This window comes from Eschrichtius robustus, chromosome X, assembly GCF_028021215.1.
Source record: "Eschrichtius robustus isolate mEscRob2 chromosome X, mEscRob2.pri, whole genome shotgun sequence".
Lineage (NCBI taxonomy): Eukaryota > Metazoa > Chordata > Mammalia > Artiodactyla > Eschrichtiidae > Eschrichtius > Eschrichtius robustus.
In genome coordinates, this window is record NC_090845.1 from 131,863,352 (window position 1) to 131,888,381 (window position 25,030).

The window sequence follows — 25,030 nt, forward strand, 5'->3', positions numbered from 1 at the left end:
TTTTCGGGGGAAGTGATGAAAATGTTCTAAAACCGATTGTGGTGATGGTTGTGCAATTCTGCAGATATACTTAAAACTGTTCAATTGTTCACTTGAAAGGGGTGTGTTATATAGTATGTGAGTTATAGCTCAGTCAGATAGTTAAAAATAAGGGAAAAAGGAGGACTTCCCTCTGTTATATTTAGTTCACGTTATTAGTTTTTTTTTAAATATTTATTTATTTGGCTGCGCCAGGTCTTAGTTGCGGTGTGCGGGATCTTTAATTGCAGCATGTGAACTCTTAGTTGTGGCATGCGGGCTCTGGTTCCCTGACCAGGGATTGAACCCAGGCCGCCTGTATTGGGAGCACGGAGGCCTAGCCACTGGACCACCAGGGAAGTCCCTATTTAGTTCATTTTAAATTGAAGTTTTTAAATGAGGATTGATGAAAACAGGAAGACTCATCTTTCCTTTATGGTTTATAAACAGGACCGTGAAGACCGAGTTGATTACGTAACCCGGCATTTGAAATGTCTTACGTTGACTTGACGGTAATAATTTAACATGTGTTTGAAGACGTTGACTTATATGATAAAAATGTTTTAAATATTATAGCATCTGATTACTAAAAGTAATTTTATATCCACTCCTGATGAAAATCCCCCAAATATGTAATATTGTTTAGTCAGTAGAATAATTTCAGGGCAGAAACATCTGACTTGCTCTATCCAGTCCACGTCATCCGTTCTGCTGTCTCAGAGAATAATGGGTTATTTTGACGGGATTTGAATTTACGATTAGAGAGGTTTTTCAAGGCTATATTGTCTGAACTATTTTGTCTGCATTTAATTCATTCTAGAGTTATTCATTAATCGTTTTTAAAAAGTTATTTCTAGTTTTAGGTCGTGCTACCTCTTAATAGTTTCAGGTCTTTTAAGTTTAGTGTTCCTTTCTATAAAGAAGTATTTTATTCTGCCCTAAGTGTTCATGTTGAAGCGTCTGCAGTAGTTTCCTAGTGCCAGTGTTCTGGGATTTGGTGAACTGATACACAAGCTCAGAGCATCATCATGTTTCACAATAGTGTGTGTTTTGCACATAATCAGTCATTCGTTCATCGAGTAGTTATGAGTGTCATCGTGTGCCAGGAGATTGCCGTGACCCAAATGGACCCCCAGCCTTGCCCTTGGAGAGCTGAGCTCTGGTGGAGGAAGCCTGGTGGTGCTTATTATCTTGTAAGATTGTTCTCACCTGGCCGTCTTGCTGCCTCTTTGTCCTGATGGGTACCCTCATCTGCATCTTTTGTCACCTCTCAGGCCTTACTTAAGGACACTGAGCAGCAGTGCACAGCTATCAAATCACTAGGTTTTGTGCCAAGGGGTGGTAATGTTCTCCATGCCAGATTTTGTTAGTGAGTGGTTGGTCTTTTAATGAGCCTGGCAAAAAAGATCCTATAAATATCCACAATCACCTTGCTGAATTGGATATGGTTTAACCACCAGTGACTTCATATGTATCTCTCTGTGTCATTAACTTTGATAAATAAACTAACCAAAGCACTACTTAGTTTCCTGTTGTTGCTATCATCTTCAAAAGTCTAAATAAACCCCTGGGTTACCAAGGTATTGTATGTATTCTGAATATGATGGTTTCATTTATGTCTGAATTGTGATGAATATGCCTTATTTAAGTGAAGTATATACTTTCCCTAGAAAATGCTGATTAAATCAAATCTTACTAATTTGATTTCCATCAAATCCATGCCACTTTAACTTGCCTTAATTTAGAGAAAACAGAATTATTAAAGGGGAAAGAAGTGTGAGTTCAGCAGTCTCCCCTTTTTATCACTCTGCCTGGCTGCCTCTTAACTGTCTTTAAAAATTAAGAAATGTGGAGATTTGAAGCCTGTTGCACAATTAGTAAACATTAAGTTTTCTCCCATGACAGTTTGAAGGCTAGGAATAAAAATTCCGGGAACATGTGTGGTGTCTTCTGCTGAGCTCCCCCTTCTCTGTTCCTCCACGGTTCCCTGCACCTTCATCGGAGCTCTTTCCCATGAGCTGCGTTGTGGTTGATCCTTCGTGTGTCTCATTCCCACCGGAGACTACGAGGGAAGTAGGGCCTGTCAAGCGTACTCCTGTTTGTTCTCAATTGCAATATGTTTGAAATTGCATACAATTCCGTTGATATTGAATGTTGTCTTTCTTGGTAGAGTTTCCAGTATGGCCTCTGCACCGACTTCTAAATATAATTCACACTCCTTGGAGAATGAGTCTATTAAGAGGGTAAGTTGAGTTTTCAGATTTATCTGTACCTCTTTCTCTCATTTCTCCTTTCGTATTTGAATATTAGGTGCTCATTCTGGGTTTCTTGAATTATTAATTTCATTATTTATTCACATAATGTAAATTCTGTGGTACATGTGGTTTTATTAACCCACCTTGTTCAGTAAAAGACTGATTACCTTATGTGTGTTCAGTGAGTTTTGTTTGTAAATCCTTTCACATAACTTCATTTTTGAGAACCTCTGACTTGTGAACTACTTCCAGTGTTTCATTTAAGATACTAGGCAATCTCTTGCCCCTGAAAGCTTTCTGAAGGAGAGATTGGAAGCCAGGGCCCGCTGAACAGGCTGTTAACACCTTCCTAAATATTGGTGTTGTTTTCTAATTATGAGGATAAAAGAGTTATAGGACCAAAACAAATACAACATTAACAGAAAATGGTTCCAGGTGTCAAGGAGAAATTGCGTAATTAGAGGGAGATACTGGAACAACTATTGGAAAGAAGGAATTTTAAATAAGCTTTATTCATGGCCCTTTAAGGCTTTTGATACAGATTACCGACTATCCACCAGAGAGGTTCATTTACACATCCACAAGCAGTGTAGAGAGATACCCAAGCAATCAGAAGGGGAGCCAACTAGTGTCTTTTAATTTGTATTTCCTTGAGTACTAACAAGGGTACCTTTTTTTTTTTTTGGTTTTTTTTTAAAGGTGTGTTTCTTGTCCATTTGTAATTCTTTTGTGAAGTGGCTGTCTGTGTCCTTTGCCTATTTGTGTTTTGGGGTGTTTGGGGGATCCTTTTCTGTTGATTTATAAGCATTCTTTATAAATTATGACGATCAACTCTTTATAATATGTATTATTCTTTATAATACATATAATAACATATAAGACTTTTTCCTAGTTTACTGTTAGCCTTTTATTTATGGTGTTTGGATTTTGAAATACAGAGTTTTAAATTTTTATGTAACCACATCATCAGTCTTTTCTTACATTTTCTGCTTTTGGTGTCATGTTTGTAAGGACCTTTTCATCCCCAAATTATAAAAGTCTTTATTGTATTTTAGTATTGTTATGGTACAAGGATCAGTTCTAAACACAAGAGTAACTTCAAGAAGGTAATTGTAAGTCCTTGTGTAACGTTACTCTACTGTGAAAGTACATCTTCTGTTAATCCCATGTTTTCCTGTGTTAATCAGACATTTGTTTCCCTTATGTTGTGGCTGAATTACGCTTTCTTCTCCTGACCCAGAGCTGTGGTATTTAAAGGCTGTATGAATATTAAATTTGCTCGTTATACTTGTTTTTAGTTTGAGGCAGTGTTAAAGGAGGATGATAATTTCTTTCCAGTCTTATCGTTTATATAAAACGTGTGGTTTTTGCTCCTCATTGAAGAAGGCATTCCTGGCTGGGAACAGTTTGCCTTACCCTCCGATTTATGAAATGCTTAGCTTACAAGCACTAAAACATACTGAAAATTAGCTAGGAATTTTCATTTTGTACCTGAATAAAAAGACTAAAACCATTAAAAATCCAGCAGAGCCCCCCCCTCTTTGACAGCTTATCCCTCACCTAAATACACAAGCCGCATTTCTCTTGTTTCAGAATACTTTACATTTGCATAGCCCTTGGTAATTCTCAGAAGTGTGCTTGTGCAGTTTGTTTCACTTAATATTCACGAAACTCCTTTGAGGCAAGGATTACTAGCTTCGTACATGAAATAATTGCAGCGTGACTTTGGAAAACAACTAGAAAAAAATGAATGAAAAACAGCAATGAAAAAACCTTTTGCCCAAACAGATGTTAGTGATGTGCCTGCCACTGATCTGCTGGGGCGGCTGAATAGATTGAAAGACTCCTTTCCCAGGCATCCAAGTCACATGGCAAATGAGCCTCTCAGAACTCGCCTTCACTTTTAGTGGCTAATACTTTGCCTGCCTGGCAGAGCGGCTGCGGTGATTGAATGAGGACCATGCATGGGGATACCTGTAAAGCCAGGAGGCCTAGAGACGTAGTAAAGTCACATGAAGAATTTGTGTGTAGATGGTTCCCAAGGCCCCTGTTGGCTCAAAAGTTCAATGACAGGCCACCCCGTCCTCTTATCTTGTCACCTACATGAAGAAAGATCTTAATAAAATAGGAAACCCAGTGTGTAGTGACTGTTATTTTCTGGCGTCGTGAGAAGATGCTGTAATTACTGTTGCTCAGTTAAGGCCCCATTGAAATCAAGTTTTCATTCCTTCTCTCAACAAAATAGGACTAAATATTTAATATGAAAAAAAAAGCTGCCACAGTATATGTGTATCTATAGAATACACTTAATATTTACTTTTTATCACTTTCCTGAACACTGTTAACTGTGAAGTGCTTGAAGGGGTGTTTAATTAATATCATTGAAAAGCGTGCTAATGTTATTTACAGACTGAAAGTTAACACAGCTAATGAATGTTGAATGCGAAGTTGTATTCTTTAGTCGTTTTGATTTTCTGTGCCAATTTTCTATAATGGTCACTATTTCTCTAATTTGTTTCTTTGAAAACGATATTTCTGTTTGGTTGCTTAAAATCCTGTGCAAATGTAATGTCATTACTCCTGATGGCACCATTTTGTTTCCAGACTTCTAGGGATGGAGTTAATCGGGATATCGGTGAGGCTCTTCCTCGACTTCCAGGAGAAACCCGCATCACTGGTAAGGAGCCTGTGAAGTTAGGATTTTTGTACATTGATGAGAGGTCCAGCAGGATCAAGTGGCTTCAATCCCACTGACTCTTTAGAAGTTACATTTCTTGATCAAAGAGTTCTCTCAAGAGCTTCATGCTCTCCAGGATAGTGATATTTTTCTTCTCTGTACCAAAGACAGAACTATTTTGGAAAAAAAATGTGGATTATCTCTCGAAAGTCTCTTATTGGAGCTATAAGCTCTTATGGTTTGAGGTGATAAGAACAAAATGGTATTAAGGTTTTCCAGTCTATGATGTATGCTTTAAAATGCCTCAACTTGGAGGCTTAAAGTCCAAGTATTCTCTTCTTTGAAATATAGGAGACCACAGTGGTTTAAAATACCTTTCATTTGCCAGATAGCCGAAGTTAGTTATGTTGATGTAACATTCTGATTGTTGACTTACTTTCTTAATTATAAATTCAGATTACGAGGAAGGTATCTACTTTGGAAAGACTAGATCGTTCTGGCTTAAGAATCCAGAAGCACCTGACAGCTTCTAAGCAAAGTGCTCATGTTGTGGGCATTCACATTTTTTATTAGAGTCGACGCCCCCCTCTCAGATTCCCATTTGGTGATGATACAGTTACCATTGTTTCAGAGAACCTTTCGTTTTATTGACTAAGATCTGGGTTGCTTAGCTTAAATGGCCGAAAGCATGGTGCTAATCAGATTAAGGTCATAGACGTGGTACCTGTGTGAATGAGTTAGCCATGCACCATGAGAAGCTATTCCATGTCCACGGACTTGCACACGTGATCCTAGTCTTGAAAAGGAAACTGGTGGCGTGTGTCCATCCCGGTTTCTGGATAAGAACAAAGAGGATAGCTTACTTTTGATGGTCTTCATATATAAAGTTTTGGTGCTCTGTATCAGTGCCAGAACCTTCACTGAGGGTAGTAACTGACTGAATGAGCATGAAGTAGCCTTACTGGGTATTCTTCATTTAGCACCTGAGGGGAAAGGGATTTCAAAATTACTATGAATAAATAGATAGATAAATAAACAAATAAACAAATGCCATTAACACATTCAAGGACATCCTTGAAAGATAAGACAAAGATATATTTTATTATAACAACTCAACTCTCCTGATTTAGTTTCTCCTTTTGTTTGATTCTACCAAAGATGTACTAATTTCTTGGCCATCTGTTTCATCTTACTTAATATGTGAAATGAATCTAGCTCCACTCTTCTCTGGCCTATTAAAAGAGAAAGAATAGACTATCTAAACATTTCTACTGCTGACGTTCATTTATTAAAAACATCATGATGTTTTGTGTGATTAGAGGTTTGGCAGACCTCAAAGCCGATCTGGTGGTGAGTCCGTGAGACTGTCCTACATGAATTGCCATCCTCTGGTTGAAGTCTGCAGTTCACGAGTTACCTTGACAACCACCTGAGGGTAGCAGTGTCAGTACCCTCTTTCACTTCTGCTCTCCAGCTGTTATCACCTTGTCCCTAGGTAGTGGCAGCCCCATTCGACCTAGCATGGTAATGTAGAAGCATTGCCAGTGCTTGCTTTAGGCCTTTTCAGTGACCTTTTTTTCAAATTGTAGTTATTCTTAGCCAAATAGTTTATATTAAATTAGTGCCATTTGTTGTGTATCTTGGTATATATTTCCATTATTTTAGGGTACTTTTTTTATCTTAATAGACAAAGAAGTTATTTACATATGTCCTTTCAATGGCCCCATTAAGGGAAGAGTTTACATCACAAATTATCGTCTTTATTTAAGAAGTTTGGAAATGGTAAGTAGAATCTAAGACCATAAAGATGACCCTAACTGTTAAAGATAATGCTAAACTGTTTCTCTTCTACCTTGCAAGATTGACTGTGGATCAGATTAACGTGGGGGTATATTTGCTTCTCAACTCTTAATTTTTGGCTTATGCAAAAGCTCATTTCACACTAACACCTGTATATGTAGGAATAGAGTGAATTAAAATAAGTTTTGTCCTTGATGATCTGGGGAGGGGAGTTTTGTAACTGTACCCATTTGCTAGTTTGGAGAAGTTAGTTAGGTGTAGAACAGTGGTTCTTTACCAGAAGCACCGATGAGAACCACTTGCGGTGCTTAGCAGCCACTACAGATGCCATGATGTACTGCATCCGAATGTTCAGGCTTGTGGTCCAGGCACAGCGGTCATTTTTTAAAACACCACAGATGAGGGTGCTGATCTGTGTGAATCTGATGTGAATCCCTTGTTAAGGCCCACTGCTCTAGAACTTTCCAAGTGTTCAATTACAGAACACCAGGTAGCAGTTTAGAACTAGGATGACTATGGCGTGGCTTAGTGCTACTCTACCTTTTCATTCCACGGCCATAAGATGTTTGCCGTGGTATTTCAAGGAATGTTCCGTTGATGGAACAATGTGATGGAGACGAGATGCTCCAGAAGGGAAAGAATGAATGAACAGCTGCTGAGGCTGTCCCAGAAGGGCCTGTGGTGGATGTGGTGGGTTGCCGTTGCCCAGGCCAGCCTGAAGGGGCAGCTGTATTTTGATGGGCTGGACCGAGGAGGGATAAATAGGTCCGGGGCACGTGGAAGAGGAGCCCAACATCAGCTTAAACGCAGGAGATGTTGAGAGTGTTGGGGGAATCTAGCTTTTGTTTTACTGCTTTTGCCTCAGAGTTTCTTCAGGACAGTTCTAATCTAGATTAGTTTGCACCTTTTGATTTTTAAAAAATTATGTTCATCTTTGTGTCCAAATTCTGAAAAATGCTGTTTATTACTTTTATTGCCTTAGCTGTGGGAGCCCACTTCTGTAGTGTTCCTAGACCCCCATGGTCCTGAGATTGGGCATTTTATTTATGTGACTCTCTTCAGGCTTCTAAGCAAGACTGGAGCTGAACAAATGTTTTAGTTTTCCAGAATGTGAAAGAAGATTCTGGAAATTAACAGAACGGTGAGCTGGATGTCAACCATTGGCAACAGTTGGCAACAATTGTAGAATTTATCATTTGAACAGATGGTTACGTACCCAGGAAAGAAAGAAACCCGTTGGGAGTATTATTGACAGACTGTGTAACTGGTATCAAGCCTTTAACTTGGAAGGGGGTTAAAGGGAAGGGGAAGGGGTTTGAAGTAGTCTTAATCGGCTAAGATATTGGAGTGAAACTGCTAATGTAAAATTTAGTGTAGATAACATTTACTTCATAAAAACCAGTTGTATTGGTGAAGGATGGAAGAGGTCTGTCTTTACAGGGGCTCAAGCTTATTTGATCCAGTAGTTGGATGGGATTGGTTAAAAAGTTAACATACCTGTAGGCTGAACTAACAAAAGTATAATATAACATTATATAATATTATATTATACTATACTGTACTGTACAATATAATATGGCCAGCCAAAGTGAGACTCATTCTGTACAGCTTCCAAGTGTCAAATTGGGACACACTGAGAGATTTTATGCTAATATATGCGAGAATCGTCAAAAATCGAATTAGAGCAAGTTGTTGACCAGCCACACATGCCCGGTTCCATTTCGTGCTGTCACTGGTGATGAACTGGGGAAATTATTTAAACTGCGGTGCCGTGACAAGATTGTGTCTGTTCTGTGATCTCAACTGTGGAAACCAAACAAAAACTATCTGTCGAAAAGAGACCAGAAAGAAATACACCAAAAGGTTTAGTACTTGCGATAGTTGGACGGTGGAATTATGTATGCTTTTGTTTTCCTCCTCCCACTTGGCGTGAGCATACATTACTTTTGTAATTGGGCGAGCACTTGGCCAGCTTTATTTATTTCGTTTTCATACGGCACTCCAGAGGCCGGGGATTAGCGCGGAGTGGGTGAATAAAATGCCCATTTGACACCGACTGCTAATCTTTTTCTTCTTCCACCAAGTTTTACATAAATATTTTGACCGAGTGGCCACATCGTTTAGTCCAAGTTTAAAAACAAGCAGCTAATGGCAGAAAACGTCATATAAAGCAAGCCCTTTGGGTGGTTATGCAGAAGCCTCAAAACATAGTCACTATAGTGTATCTCAGAGTCCTAAATAAGAACATTAATTGTGGATTCTGCTGCAAAATGTGAATGTCTCTCATGTGTTTGACAAAGAGCCGCCATCTCACTGGCCTTTTGAAGCGGACACCTGTGTGGTTCAGGTATGTAAACACTGCAGTGGGAGCACGGCCTGCCTCGGGAGTCAGCTGTCCTGTTTCGTCAGGTGTCAGGGGCAGGTTGCCTGCCCCCGATGTCCCGGGCAGTAGACGCACCGTGGTCTTTGGACTGTCACGCGGCCTTCTTCCCCTGGGCGTCCTTTGGGGTCTCCCCCCTCCACTCTGAGCAGCATACTTCGCAGTCTGAAAACTCTTGTTGGATCCGCATTGCCCGCAGCGTAAAATCCACTTTCCTTCGTGTGGCAGAAAAATCCTTCTGACTTCCCTTGCCTCGACTCACACCGCTTCTCCCCGTGCTGTTGTCCAGCTGCACAAAGCCCCGGCCCTCTTCCCAGCACCTGAGGCCCTTCTGGGCTGTTTTCACTGTGCCTGGATGCCCTCTCGTCCCTCAGAACCCACCTCAAAAATCACGTCCTCCCTGGAGGCTTCGCCAGCTTCCGCCGAAGGCCTCACTCCTTCTCTGTGTTCGTGTCCCCATGTTCACACTTACCGCTGGGAAACCTCCCCTGCCCGCGGGCTCTAAAGGTCCCAAACCCCTCCCCCTCCTCCTCTCCCCCTTTCGTGTTTATTTGTTTCTCCTGAGCACTTGCCACTGCCTCCTGTTTTGTATATGTCACTGCTTTGCCTCGTTCCCGTCCGTCCGAGGCCGGGGATGCTTTGTGTCTGTTCGCCGCCAAGCCGTGAGGCCGAGGATGGAGCGTGGCGCCTGGCAGGGAAGGAATTCAGCCGTATTTATTTGTCACGCTCTCTGGCCTTCACTAGTGGCGAGACCTGGTGGTCCCGAACACCACCGTTGCGTTTGGCTTTGAGAAATCCCATAGCCGCCTTTTGACCTTGAGGGGTTTGGCTTGCGTTCGATCTCGTGACTCCAGTAGGGCTATTTAGGCCTGTAATACCCTGTCATCTGTGGACTCCCCGGGGGCAAGACCGCTTCCAGTTTCCCTCGCAGGAATACTTCGGGCTCAGGCGCTGTGGTGGGTGAGGAAGACAGAGTAACCCTTTGTTCATTCATGCGGCCGTATCCTTATCCCAGAGACACTCACTGAGCACCCGGGTGAGTCTGCCACGGTGCCGGGTGCGCGACATGGAGACGAGCAGGTGTGGTGTCTTGTGGCAGAGCCCACGGCGGGTGCATCGTGCCATGAGGTTACAAGGGAGAGGCGGGTTAGCTATATGCTGAGTCACAGAATGCCTTGTAGACGAGGTGATGTTCGAACCAAGTCTCGAAGAAGGGGGACCATTTCCCGGACAGGAGGGAGAGAGGGAGGAGGCTCTATAGGGCGCTTTTGCACGTTGCGGGTCCAGTGCTATGGAGGGGCCTGTGTACTGTGGCAGGGGCGGAGGCATGTGCTGGAACAGGAGTGTGGAGGGGAAGGGAGCAGACGAAGCTGGAAGCCTAGCCAGCCTCTAGCATGTCATCAGTCACCATTCAGCAGTGTGCGTGTGACGTGGGGAACGACACATGCGTTTCAGGAAGGGAAGTCGGGTCGCAGCGTGTGTGACAGATTGGGGGAGGGGGAGACTGGAGGCGGGGAGACCATCCAGGAAGTCATCTCTGTTTTCCAGGCGAGCAGGTCCTAATCAAGCCCACGTTGCAGTAGAAAGGAGGGAACAGCCGCGAGCCAGGCAGGAGGATCTGGGTGGCATTTGGAGTTGGGAGTCAGCAGTGATCACCCCTGTGGTTCTGGGCTTGAGTGGTTGCAGCCGCTCCCATTCGTGGGAATAGACATCACAGGAGAAGGAGTGGGTTGGAGCTGAGCCCCCGGGGGACAAGTCTGAATGTGCAGACTTACAGCTGCGCGAGTGCGAAGTGGAAATGGCTCAGGAGCCATTGGAAACACGAGTCTGAAGCTGCTGAAGTGATGAGCGTACGGGTGTCCGTAACAGCCGGGTCTAGCCACAGGGTTACCTGAGGGGACCAAACGGCCAACAGAGATGCGGCTGCGGAGGGAGCCACAGGGGGCCCGGCTCTCCGGGGCGGGGAGGGGAAGAAGCCGCAGTCAGAGCGGAGGGCAGGCTTGTAAGACAAGGCTTTGGTGGAAGTGGGGAGAAGAGCGAAATCTCTAGAAGGAAGGCAGTGGACAAGGGAGTGAAATGTTGCAAGGGTCAGTGAGATAAAGAAGGAACAGAGGCCCCGGAGGGTGGTCATGGGGAGGTCGCTGGGAGCCCCGGCGAGAACAGAGGCTGTGGAGACGGTGCCCCTCTTGCTCCTGCTTTCACTCCCCCTTCCACTCCCTGGTGGAAGCTTCTCCAGCTCCCGGGCCCTCAGCACACTTCTCTCTATTCATTCTCCCCACGGCTTCCTCCACTTCCCGGCTGCACTCGCTTCTCTCCAGTTAGCGTTGTGTGTCAGCAAAGCTCCTTAGAGCCTGCCGAGCTCTTGCCCACGCACTCAGCCCATCTGACGGCAGCTGCCGGGCAAAGCAGCCGCCGCCCGGCCCCTTCCCTAATCCCCCCAGCCCGGTCCCGGTTTTCTAGCACCGACCTTTCTTCGGGCCCCAGCTTCTCCTTTCTCACTACCTGCTGGGGATCCCTTGACTTTCCACCTGGCATCCCAGGTGCACGGCCGAGCCAAAACTCTCCTGCTTTTTCTCCCTGCCACTTCCTTCTTTGGGTGTTCTTGCTTCTCTAGATGGTGCTACTCTTCTTCTAGTCACCGTGGAGTCACCTCCTCCCCCCTCCTCCGTTCTCCTCTGCAGTCTTCATTGTCCCATCCCTGCCGGCGTCTTCTCCCCACTGCGTTCTCTCTGGCTCCCACAGACATTCTTACAGACATTCTCCCTGCCCCCCACTTGGAAACTCTCAGTGGCTCCTTTCCTCCCTCATTTCAGATTCCTCAGTGTTCTTGGTCCTCTGCAGCTCAGCCCTGAGTCGCCTCCCCACCTCTCTCCTCTGTACACCCCGCATGCTGGCACAGGTGGCCTACTCACTGTTCCCTAAACCGGCCCTCCGCTTCTCTGCCCTGGCTGTTTTCTCCACTAGAACTCATACATATTCATCCCCACCCATCTCTGCCATTCACACCCCCACTTTTTAAAAACTTGTTTTGAAATATTTAACATAGAAAGTTTGTAAAGAATAACATAAACACCTGTGGATCTACCCCCCAAGCTGAAGAAATCCTTTCCCCCCTCCCCATCAGTGGTAGATACCATCTGAAAGTTCCTAGGTCTCACTCCCGGTCATTCCACAAACCCCTCTTTAAAAATAGGATGGAGTTCCGGAGATGCACATATGAGCAGATGATAACCCTTAGCACTGCCGGTGGGATGAGCAGCGTGTCGTGTGTACACTTTTCATTATCTGACAGTCGGAAACAGTACGTTCTTCCTGGATTAAATTCAAGGAGAAATTTGTCATTAGGGTTTCCTCTAAGAGATAGGACCGTAGTGCTTTCATTCTTTAGGCAGAGTATTACCTAAAGATTCTTGAATACCATTCAAGACTCTCTTTAAGGACAGAACACATGTTAACTTTTACTGGGTAAAGGTATTTCTGGGAGTGACTAGCATGATGGGGTCTGTTGACCTTGCTTTTTGATGATTTACCAGCGCGGAGACAGGACTTGGAGAATCAAGGTGGATGGATGGCCCTCGTTTCTGCCTCTCAAATATCTGGTTCTGAAATGAGCATTGGGCAGGTGCGAGGTACCGTACCACCCAAGAGCTGGCATCTGACACGAGTGGCAGACCTGTATTGCCTTCCACTTTATCACAAGCATGAACAAAAAGGGTTCCTATAGTATTTTTCTTTTCAAAAAAGTACGTTGGAAACTTTTCAACGTTGTCCTTTTTTAGTTCCTTCCGTCTAATGGAGTTAGCACCTTTTTTCATTTTAAAAGAGGTGAAATAATGCTAAAAAGACTATAATAATAAAACATCCTAGAGTGTCTGTAAGTAGGAGTGTCAGTGGGAACGTAGGATCTGTACTCTAGGTTTTCTTTTAAATTTCAGTCTTAAATCGTCTCTTTTATTTTGCTGCTGCAAAACGGCGGAGATCTTCAGGTTAAAACAGTCCCTGCTGATACCCCAGGTCCCCTTGCCCCTTGTTGCCACCCATTCCCAATTTGCCAGTCACCAAGCTCGAGAGGCTGTGCGCTACTGAGCCCTCCTGTTGAAAGTCACACAGTGGATTTAAGTGATGATTTAGCTCCACTACAAGTTCGGGTTTTCAGACCTCAGAAAGGGGCTCGTGGCTGCTTTGGCAATTCTCTCCATCTCAGATCGACTTCTCATCACATTCCCCACCACACCAGTGACAGACCCCTCTGAGCTCCTTTGCAGACCTCATCTCTTGCTTTGTTGCAAAGTTAAACGTCATCCTCGCTGAGCTCCCATAAATTCCTTTCCTCCTCCCCTGCCATCTCAGAGGAAGGAACTAGATGTCTTCTTTTACAAAGCGAGCCTTTCTGCTTCGAGTCCCTCTGGAGCCCTAGTGCCCCACCGGTTACTCTGTGTCTTACGTGTGTCATTTTCATTGGCTCCCCAGCCCGCAGACCTGCTCAAGTCTCTTTATTTTAAAACACCTTCTTGCATCCCTGCTACCCTGATACTACAGTACCATCCTCTTTCTTCCCCTTCCTTGCTAGACTTTTTTTTTTTTAATTTATTTATTATTTATGTTTTGTCTGTGTTGGGTCTTTGTTGCTGCGCGCGGGCTTTCTCTAGTTGCGGCGAGCGGGGGCTACTCTTCGTTGCGGTGCGCAGGCTTCTCATTGCGGTAGCTTGTCTTGTTGCGGAGCACGAGCTCTAGGTGCGCGGGCTTCACTGGTTGTGGCACGTGGGCTCAGTAGTTGTGGCTCACGGGCTCTAGAGTGCAGGCTCGGTAGTTGTGGTGCACGGGCTTAGTTGCTCTGCAGCATATGGGATCTTCCCGTACCAGGGCTCTCACCCGTGTCCCCTGCACTGGCAGGCGGTTCTTAACCACTGCGCCACCAGGGAAGCCCTCAGCCTCTTTTTTTTTTTTTTTTTTCTTCTAAGAGTGGAATGTGATGTTGTGGAAACGAAGCGTGAGTTTTGATATATATATATTACCTATGTGGTCTTTCACAAGTTACTTATTCTCTCTCAGACTCAGTTCCTCATCTATAAAACAGACATACAGTATCTACTTTTTCGGATTGCTTTAAGGCTAAGAGGAGCTGAATATAAAATGCCAAGTTTACATAAATGTATTATTATTCAACCAAAAATCTACCGTTCATTAGGTATACATATATACAAGCTAAATATGGAATGGAAATAACATTAAATTATGTTTACAAAAAAATAGAAGAAGGCCTGAAACAAAATGGGAGAAAAACAGATAAGGAAAAAAGTGGGAAAGAAAATATTATTCAAAAAAAAAGTGAGGCACTGGGAGGGCAGTGGTGCCTCTGAGAGAAGAAATGGAGATACTAAGGGGCTCATGGAAAGAGGTGGAAAAGAGACAAAGAATATGAAGGTTATCCTCTCCCTATTCCATCTCCATTTCCCCCAAACCACTACATTACACTTCTGAGGACACAAAGGTTTCATGCTTTGCGCAAAAAAAATTTTTTGAACTAAAAATACTCTAAAACACTGTATTCACAGATTGATTTTCATGAGTCTTTCTGTAAACTATGAGCTTCAGAAATCTGACCTATCACACCTGGTAACATTAAAAAATGAGTGCACACACGCTGCTTCTGCTTCCGGACTGTTAACTCCGTCACCTCTCATGGCCTGGCTTATGCGCCCTGTTAAAGCTCCTCTCTGGCTGCTCAGTTCTGTAGACCTTGGTAGACTCTCAGCTCTTTACCTTCTCTGCAGTGATCAGTCAGTATTGCTGCTTACTGCCGCTTTCTTTGTCCTTTTCTCCATGCGTCCTTTTGCCTTTATTGCAGTTCATTTCTCCTTCCCACCCGCTAAATGTCTATTTCCCCTGTCCTTACCCTCTTCTTTCTCACTTGTCAGTTGCTTTCCAACTCTATAGCGCCAGACCCGGCCTTTCATTCTTTATTCACTATTTGAGAGCCTGCTGTGTGCCAAGCACCATGCCAGGCACTGGGATAGAGTGGCACGCACAACAGACACGGTGTCGCCCTCATGAAGCTTTAGGTTCCGGTGGGACTGACAGACATGAATCAGATAATCACACCAGGGTGTAACAACAGGCTATGCTAAGTGTTGCCTGGGAGCGGCACAGGAGGGCAGTCGTTTGAGGAGCCTGGGAAATTGTCCTGAGAAAATGATGCTTGACCCATGGTCTGAAGAATGAATAGCAGTTCCCTAGATGCTTGGCGTGGACTGGGTCGGAGACAGTAAGCTGAGAGAACAGCACAGGAGAGGAGCTGGGACCAAAGGGAGCATGAAAAAGTGATGGTGTGGCTGGGTTGGGGGTTGGGAGAACAGCAAGGGGTGAGCAGGAGAGTTGGGTAGTGGCCAGATGACCTAGGCCTTGTAGACCCCGTTAAGGATTTAGGTTTTTAGAGTTGAGCAATGAAAAGCTTTGGAAATGGTTTAAGCAGAGGGATGGTAGCATCAGATTTACTTCTGTAGAAGACGACCTGGACTGCTGTGCGGTGGGCAGATTGTAAGGGAGCAGAAGTAGATGCAGAGACCCCTGCGTCTATTCCAGTGGCCCAGAGAAGTTGCTGGTAGAATTGGAGAGAGGCGGACAGATTCAAGATGGATTTAAGAAGTAAACATGGAGATTGGATTAAGCCTAGTGGAAAAGGGAATGTCAAGGATGACTTGTAGGTTTCCAGCTTTTGTCACTGGACGGATGGAGTGCTAGCCACTGAGATAGGAAGATGTAGTTTGGAGACAGAAACATCATGTGCTTAGTTCTGGGCATTTTGAGTTTGAGGGGCCTTTGGGATCTTGCACTTCTGCATTTCCAGCTGCCTCCTGGATATCTGTACTTGATTACCAGTCAAACGCAGGGTGTTTATTTTTATTTTTTTTCACTTTATTATTTTTTTTCCTATTTTTTTTTTCAAGGAGCAGGGATTCATTTTTTTTTTTAATTTTTATTTATTTATTTATGGCTGTGTTGGGTCTTCGTTTCTGTGCGAGGGCTTTCTCTAGTTGCGGCAAGCGGGGGCCACTCTTCATCGCGGTGCGCGGGCCTCTCACCATCGCGGCCTCTCCCGTTGCGGAGCACAGGCTCCAGACGCGCAGGCTCAGTCGTTGTGGCTCACGGGCCTAGTTGCTCCGCGGCACGTGGGATCTTCCCAGACCAGGGCTCGAACCCGTGTCCCCTGCATTGGCAGGCAGATTCTCAACCACTGCGCCACCAGGGAAGCCCCTGTTCTGCTTTATTTTAAAGGACGTACCCTTTCCAGGACTCGTAGGCCCCTCGGGTGTGCATCATTTTCCGTCCAAGATCAGTGAGTACCTCCAGACCCCTGTGGGCCTGCTGAGCAACATCGAGGCCCAAAGGTCGGTCCCTCGGAGGCCCTCTGTGTATGCCGAGTGATGGGCAACACACTGCTCGTTCCTTAAGGAGAGCTACATTTCCAGAGCACTGGAACAGCCTCAGGACCACATTTCTAGCCAGTGCGACGTGCCATGGAAGTGTTCGTCATGGCCCCCGTCTGAGCTGCCATGAGAAAACACTCTGCTTAGGATTCTTCGAGGACCTCGTACCTGAAGTCACTCTGCTCGAGGAGAAAGTCAGCATCCTACCATGCTGTGTCGCTAACGGGACACTCAGCGTGAGCAGTTGTCTCGAGGTAAGGCCCTGAATTGCCATGCAGAAGCGGAGGCGTGCAGCAGTTTCCAGGAGGCCGTAGCCGTTGCTCTGCATTATTTTAACGTCAGTACGCTTTGCAGGACATCTAGGAGCCTCGCGTGGGCACCCTATTCCCTGCAAGAACACTGAGTACCCTCAGGCCCCCATGGGCCTGCTAAGCCACATCCAGGCCCGTAGCCCTTCGGAGCCACTCTGTGTGTGCCGAGTGTAGGGCAACAGACTGCAATCTTTCTTGGGACAGCTTGATTTCCCCAGCACTCCCACAGGTCCACGAACACCGTTCTAGCAGGTCCAACATGCCGTGCAAGTCTGACTCACTGCCCTAGTCTGAGCTGCACTGAGAAAAACACTCGGCTTCGTATTCCATCTGGGACCCCCTGTCTGAAGTCACCCTGCCTCCAGGAGAATGTCGGCTTGCGTTCCGACTGCAACTAAAGCCCAGTTCCTCGGGTAACACTGCAGGCTTTTGAAGAGCCACGGGCCCGGAGGCCTAGCTGGGGGTTTCCTTGGTTGAGGCAGTTCACTAGATGCAGAACACCCTGCTTCGAGGAGTTGATTCAGGGAAGGAACCACTGGGTAACCAGTGTCTCTTTGGACTTGTTAGAAAGCACAGGGATGTATGCTGCGTGTGCCCGTGGAAATGGGGGCCTGATGGAACTAGCCTTGCTTTCCCATTTTGAAAGCTCCATTCATGCTGCCTTGAAGCTACTTGAAATTGACTGCTGTTGACAGGCCACTAGCCACTGTAGGCATGGCTCTGGGAAGAAAATGAGTTTTCTCTAGGTAAGCCGGGTGCTTCGATGGCCGGGGTGGAGCTCATCCTGCCACGCTCTAGAGCTAAAGGGAAACTCAACGTGAGTACTGGCCTCGAGGTAAGTCCCTGAGTAGCCGCGCAGAAAGGGAGGCGTGCAGCTCTTTCCATGAGGTCTTAGTCGCTGCTCTGCTTTATTTTAGTTTATTTTTTTAATTTTTTTATTGTTTTTTTAAGATTGATTGATTGATTGATTGATTGCTATGTTGGGTCTTCGTTTCTGTGCTAGGGCTCTCTCCAGTTGCGGTAAGTGGGGGCACTCTTCATCGCGGCGCGTAGGCCTCTCACTATCGCGGCCTCGCTTGTTGCGGAGCACAGGCTCCAGAGGCGCAGGCTCAGTAGTTGTGGCTCACGGGCCCAGTTGCTCCGCGGCCTGTGGGATCCTCCCAGACCAGGGCTCGAACCCGTGTCCCCTGCATTGGCAGGCAGATTCTCAACCACTGCGCCACCAGGGAAGCCTCTTTTTTTTTTTTTTTTTTTAGATTCCAAACCCAGTGTGTTTAGACACTCAAACCCAGTGTGTCTAAAATTCACAATGTTAATCTTTCTCCAAAACCCCCTCCTATGCCCTTCATGTCTGTTGGTGGGACCACCGTTGTCCCAGACACTTGGGCCTGCCTCTGTGATTCTTCCCTATGGCTCACCTCCTTCTTTTGCTTTCCACCGCGGACGCTCTCCACTTTCAGATCCTCCTGGTGATCCTCTCACTTGCACTGAAACATTAGCTTCCAGGACTGCAGGGAATGGGTGGACCCTCCCTGTGCTGGTGCGGAGCGCTCAGCGCTGCCGGATGCATGTGCATACGGCAGCATTACGTCATTGCAGTCCTCCGCCCAGGACACGTTTCCCAGATCCCAGTCACCCTGATTCAAGCCCTGGGGTACTCCCCAGGGGATTCCCTTGCCACGTGATCTTAAACCTGGCCCATTTGGTTTTGGTTTTGTTTTTTTAAAATAAAATTCCCATGCTTCCCACACGTGTAGCCACTGTCACTGTTACCTGTTTTTGGAAGGCCAGTCTCCAGCTGCTGTTATTCCACCCTTTAAGGATCATCTTTAACGTTGCCATCACAGCAGAGCCATCCTGTGACCCCATCAGTAAGAAATCGTCCTGCCCTCTGACCTCCCGTTCCACTTCATCTGGATTTTTTTAAATGGCTCTTGGCACTTACAACCTAGCATTGTGGCTATTTGGGTACATGTGTCTCGTTTCCCAGACTGGGCCTTGAGCTCTGTGAGGGCAGCACCTACATCTTATTTCTCTCCGTGGTCCCTAGCATCCAGTAGTTTCTGTTACTCAGTATGCACTCGAGAGAGAAGGCAAATGATTGCATCTTTTAAGCTGTTACATTTACTTCTCAGCTATTTTAGATACGTACAGGTACAGAGGAATAGATTTTGAGTTAGAATGGACCTTTGGCAATCCTTAAATATTTAATGATACTTAGATAGTGATGACTCAGGTTTCTAGAGAGTAAAGCTAATTTTCCTATTCCTGGATCTTCCAGTTGGGCTTGCTGGGTTATCTGATCTTGAACCTGTCATTCGGGGAGAATGTGGCAGGTTAGCCTCATTAGACTCTGGGTGCCTTTGGTCAGGAGCCGGCTGGTTCTCCTCGGTGTCCCATTTTCTGGTATGTGTTGGGTCAGGGTAATCAGAGCTATAGGAATTTTCTCGCTGCAGGGACAAAGAACAGTAAGGTCTCACTCACTTCTAATCCTTCTGCTTTTTAAATTTGCATTCTTGCTTCCATCTTGATGTTAGGATACCAGACTTTCATTTATTGTCTACTCTATGTATTTTTAGGTACAAGTTTGATATTTAGGAGTACAGTTGAATTGATACTCGTAAATTTCAATATAATCTAAGCATAGTAACAGACTGCTTGATAGTATTTTATTATTATTATTATTTTTATTTATTTTTGGCTGCATTGGGTCTTCGTTGCTGCACGCGGGCTTTCTCTAGCTGTGGCGAGCGGGGGCTGCTCTTCGTTGCAGTATGCGGGCTTCTTATTGTGGTGGCTTCTCTTGTTGCAGAGCACGGGCTCTAGGCGTGCGGGCCTCAGTAGTTGCGGCATGCGGGCTCAGCAGTTGTGGCTCGTGGGCTCTAGAGCTCAGGCTCAGTAGTTGTGGCGCACGGGCTTAGTTGCTCCGCGGCATGTGGGATCCTCCTGGACCAGGACTCGAACCCGTGTCCCCTGCATTGGCAGGCAGATTCTTAACCACTGTGCCACCAGGGAAGCCTGTGATAGTATTTTTTTTAATATCTTTTTCTTTTTTTAATTTTGTCTGCACTGGGTCTTCATTGTGGCCTGCGGGCTTCTCTAGTTGTGGCATGTGGGCTCTGGAGCACGCGAGCTCAGTAGTTGCAGCACGCAGGCTTAGTTGCCCTGCAGCATGTGGGATCTTACCCAGGGATTGAACCAGGGATCAAACCTGCATCTCCTGCGTTGGAAGGTGGATTCTTAACCATTGGACCACCAGGGAAGTCCCTTGATAGTATATTTTTAATAACTAGATTATATTGAGAAGTAAATACATTATAATATTCAGCTACATATGTAGATGGTTACTAAGTAGTGTCTTTAATCTCTAAGCATTTGGAATTCAGTCATGGAGTGAGGGGTCTCACCGCATGGCGCCAGCTAAAAGATACCTCCTTATAGGTACAAACAGAAAGCCCTGTAACTACTTGCTACAGCATACTGATCCACTATATTTGCAGAGCACAGTTATGTCTTTCACATACTAAGATAGTCTTTGCTATAATAATAATAATAATAATAATAATAATAATAATAATAATAACTTGCACTGTTATCTAGCTACCATGTACTGGGCACCATGCCAGTTACTTTAAGTCCATTATCTCTAATCATGCCTATTTTACAGGTAAATGTGGCTGAGAGGTACAGTAGCTTGCCAAAGTCATCCAGTTAATAAATGTCAGAACTCAGATTGGAAGCAATTTTGTCCAACTTTAGAGTTTGTGCTCTTTTCTCTTCACCACGATAGCCATACTCTCACACTTTTTAAACTTTATTTTGAAATAATTATGTACTCTCAAGAACTTGGAAAAATAGTTCAGAGAGTTCCTGGGTACCCATCACCCCGCTTCTCTAATCACTGCACTGCTTTGTCAAAACCAGGACATTGAATGGCACAGTATAGTTAACTAAGACTCTGTACTTGACTTTCACCAGTTTTTGCATGCACTCATTTTTGGCGTGTTTTTGCATACCGTTCAGTGACATCTGCTGCCATGTGTGAATTCATGTCACCACCACCACCAGTCAAAATATGCGACTCTTCTCTTGCTACAGAACTCCCTTTGTAGCCTTTATGCTCCCTTTATAGCCACGCCCTCCTTCCGTTCAGCCCCGGCAGCCACTTCTGTGTTCTCCAGCTCTAAAACTTCGTCATTTCAAGAATGATATAAATGGAACCATACAGCACCTTTTGAGATTGGCTTTATCCACTCAGCATGATGCCCTTAAGATTCTTCCGGGTCGTTGCGGGTATCCATAGTTCATTCATTTTGGTGGCTGAGCAGTATCCCATGGCATGGATACACCACAGTCTTATACTTTTTAAATTTCTAGAACACCCATGAGCTATATTTATATTTTGTGAAGAGATGCTTAGTTTGTTGTATTGTGTTTTAAAGAGAAGCATTTAAAGTAAAAGAATAAATTAACTTTATTTGTATTCCCCCCAGAGGACATCTTTTAAAGAAGAAAAACTCAATAAGCAGCTTTTAAAATATTTGTTAGCAAAGTCATCTAACAGAGCATTAAAGAAGATATTGGCTTAAAAAATTTGTGTAGCCCTTTCTGTCTCTGTCCATATGAATATATATTTTACATTATTGTCGTCACAGTGTATTTTGTATGCTGCTTTTTTGCACTTAAACTTATTTTTCCATGTACCATAATTATTTTAGTAGCTGCGTGCTTATTCCATCAAGTTGACTGACTAATTTTCTTCGCCCCAATGACCACCTCTGGCTCTATCGAGCATCTTCACGCATGTAGCTTTTCCTCCTGTTGCTCCACAGCTGTAAGATAAGGTCTTAGGAGTGCAATTATGGAGTCAAAGGGTAGGACCATTTTTATGGTTCTTTTGATATGTGTTCCCAGACCTTGGCTTGAATCTCAACCCTTCCCTGTAGTTACTAAGCCAGTTACCGAAGCTTTTTAAAGCTTTGGTTGCAACATCAGGAAATGGGAATACTTCACCTGTGTCCAGAATGGTTGTGAGGACGATACACGCAAAGGCCTTTTGTGGTACCCGGCACAGATGATGTATTCCGAACACAGCAGCTGCTGTTGTCTTGGTGTGACGATCTCGGTACGACTTTACTGACGTTATTCCGTCCTTCGTGCCCGCAGCCCTCTGGACCCCTTGCGTCCAGCGTTGGGTAAGGAGCTATGGAGAAGCATTGTATGCCCTCAGGCCTTCTCCTTTGGGAAGAGCACCCATGACTAAGATAGGCACCGCTTCCCGATGTTTGGCTTCCAGTGAGGGAATGCGGATGTGGAAGTTCACGGCAGTGAGACTTGAAGCAGGTGGTGTAACACCAGTCCGAACCGAGTGCTGCAGAACTGCAGAGGAGGGAGTGGTCAACTCTGTCTGATCTAATGGGAAGCGGGGCGTCGTTGGAGAATGTTAGTAGTTGGGAAAGTCAGATCATCCTAGGCAAAGGGAACACCGTGCACAGAGCCCCTAGGCCTGAGTGTAGACAAAGTGTTTGGAGACTGGTGAAGGCATCTACTTAGTTGTAGCGTAGAACGTTGTGGGACAGCAGCCCACAGAGACAGGTTGGGAGCAGTGTCCCGGGGCCCTCGAGTTGTGTACCTAGGAGTTCAGGCTTTATTCTGCAGGCAGTGCAGAATGGCACACGTTTGGGGATGGATTTTGGTTGCATAACTGACTATTATCATGCTTGCTTTTTCATGTGTGATCGCTGTCATGTTTTTACTCATAAAAGGTGGTAAAAGGGCCAAGGTAAAAATGCCCTGAAAGCACATGGGTTTTTTAAAAATATGTTTTTGATGTTTTAATTGTACTGACAGAAATATTGACTTGTGTCTTTTTGTCCATTACAGGATTCTGCTCTAATACTTGATGTTCCTCTGGGTGTGATCTCAAGAATTGAAAAAATGGGAGGCGCCACAAGTAGAGGAGAGAATTCCTATGGGCTAGATATTACTTGTAAAGTAAGAGATTCAGTACTTTCTTACGGGAAAATAGGCACGTTAGCGTTGAATGATAAGTAAAAAGTGAATGTGGGTTTAAAAGAAAAATCAAAGACCCTTGTTTATCTGAGGCCCTGGTGTGGTTCTCCCTTCATGATCAAGCGTTCCAGAACCTCCTGGGGAAAGAGTTCCTATGAAAGGGACCTGCTGTCGTCCTTAAGTGTGAGAACCCGAGCCGGTCAGTTGGTTTGCTTGACTGACTAGGAAGAAAAGTTCATAAATCACATTTCACACTTTTTTGTTTTTGCACAAGTCTGCTCCTGGTGTTCCTTCGTGTGATGTGTTTCCAGCCAGACACCTTCACATCGTAACAGGAAGGAGAAATACAGGAGATTTTTCCCTCTGTGAAGAGTCTGTGTTCTTACCTCTCACAGCCCCTCCCACTTTTGCTTAGATGGTGTTCAGAGATGGTGGCCTCCTGTTATGTTTCAGCATGGGGAACAGCAGAGATTTAGTGATAGTAACGTTCAGCCAGTTATAATAGTAATTGTTCATTGAGCATCTCTGTCGGTCCAAACAGGTACTAGGGGCTTTGCATTAAATCCTCAGGGCAGTCCTCTGAGATGGACAGTGGTGTCCCCATTGTATAGATGGGGAGCCTGAGGCTAAGAAGAGTTCGGTAACTTAGCTAAGATTACCCAACAGATGGCAAAGTTGGAATCCAAATCCGGTGAGATAATCATTTTGCAAACGACAGAATAAACCTTCCTGCAAGAAAACTTCCTTCTCAGATATTCTGTATCGGAAGATTACAGTGCCCAGTCCTAGAAAGAGCTAGAAGGGGTTTGGAGGTCATCTGTCCCAGTGGTTCCCACAGCTAAATATGCATGAAGGGAACCTGGGAAGCCCTCTTCGGGTTGACAAAGGTAAAGCTTTGGGTTCTACCCCAAATCCCCAGATAATCTCTGAAGGCTGGGTCCCAGAGGCTGGGACTCTTTCAAGTATCTGACCATCAATCTAGTGCAGGGGTCAGCAGACTTTTCCTGCCAAGGGCCAGAAAGCAAATATTTTAGGCTTTGTGGGCCAGCAAGATCTCTGTCATATGTTCTTCTTTGCGTTTTGTTTTTTCTCAACCCTTTTAAAATACAAAAAACAATCTTAGCTTGAAGACCACACCAAGACTGACCTGGGCTGACACTTGCTGACCCCTGGCCAATCCGAGTCCTTCATTCTGTGGATGGGAAATGAGGCATTTGCTCAACGGGCTTCCTTGCCTATGGGTCCCCGAGGAGCTGATGCAGGAGTCAGAATCCCACCCCAAGTCTCCTTTTCCTGGTCTTGTGCACTGTAATTTCTTGAAGCCCATCTCCTGTACTTTTGTTTGGATTATGAAGATGATACTTTTTTTGTCTCCAGTTTGTACAAGGTCAAGACTAGTACACTCAATCAGAAAGCAAAGGATTTTGTCACGATGAGACTTGAACTGAAATTCTCCTTCACTCCCCATCTTGGCTTGTTTTTGTTGTTTTTGGTTGAATCCAAGCTCCCTTAATGCCTTATCTATAATCCCAGCTACTGTCTACCCTTTTGGGCCTCGAAATGTGGGGATTTACTTTTAAGGAAGGTTTTGCATTTTGCATAAAAGAACCCATGGGAGGAGAGTGTTATATTACAGCACTCCAGGGAAAAGGAGGTTCTGATGATTTCAAAGTGACTTTCATTCTAAGCAAGTGGAAAAAAATCCTATTTGTTGCCTTATCAATGGGAAAAACTTGTATTTAAATGTTAATCCCCCCAAATTAATAACACAAAGCACACTCTTACCCTTTGACTGTTTACTCTAAGAACAAAGGTCTTGGGAACAGCTGGGCAGGCATAATTCTCAAATGTTGCATATGTATGTTTCTTGGAATTAATGTCAAGCCCAAAGACAATGAATGGCCTAGAACAGTGTTGTAGCACAACCTTTTAACTCAGTTATCTCCCTGGAAACACGGATGTTGAGAGTCGAATTCCGTTTTCTCAGGAACAGACCTGAAGGTGACAGAAAGAGAATCTGCTGCAGTGGGACAGAGACTCGCCTCCTGTCTCCCGTAGGTCCCCTTTCATCTGCAGGCAGTAACCACAGTACAACTGTGCTGCTTCACCGAAACAAGAACGTAGAACCCCTACAAATTTGGCTCCACCAG

The 25,030-nt window shown here is 45.0% G+C and overlaps 1 protein-coding gene across 2 annotated transcripts in view; it reads left to right on the top strand.

The window, feature by feature from the left end:
• MTM1 (myotubularin 1) overlaps positions 1-25,030 on the top strand; it is a 104,314-nt gene that overhangs the window by 20,580 nt on the left and 58,704 nt on the right. For both annotated transcript variants that reach the window (XM_068532983.1, XM_068532982.1), the window contains exons 2-5: positions 2,189-2,261; positions 4,878-4,950; positions 6,638-6,732; positions 22,752-22,862. In XM_068532983.1, coding sequence (XP_068389084.1) covers positions 2,199-2,261; positions 4,878-4,950; positions 6,638-6,732; positions 22,752-22,862 — 342 coding nt within the window. In that variant the 5' untranslated portion in view covers positions 2,189-2,198. The remainder of the gene's footprint in view (positions 1-2,188; positions 2,262-4,877; positions 4,951-6,637; positions 6,733-22,751; positions 22,863-25,030) is intronic.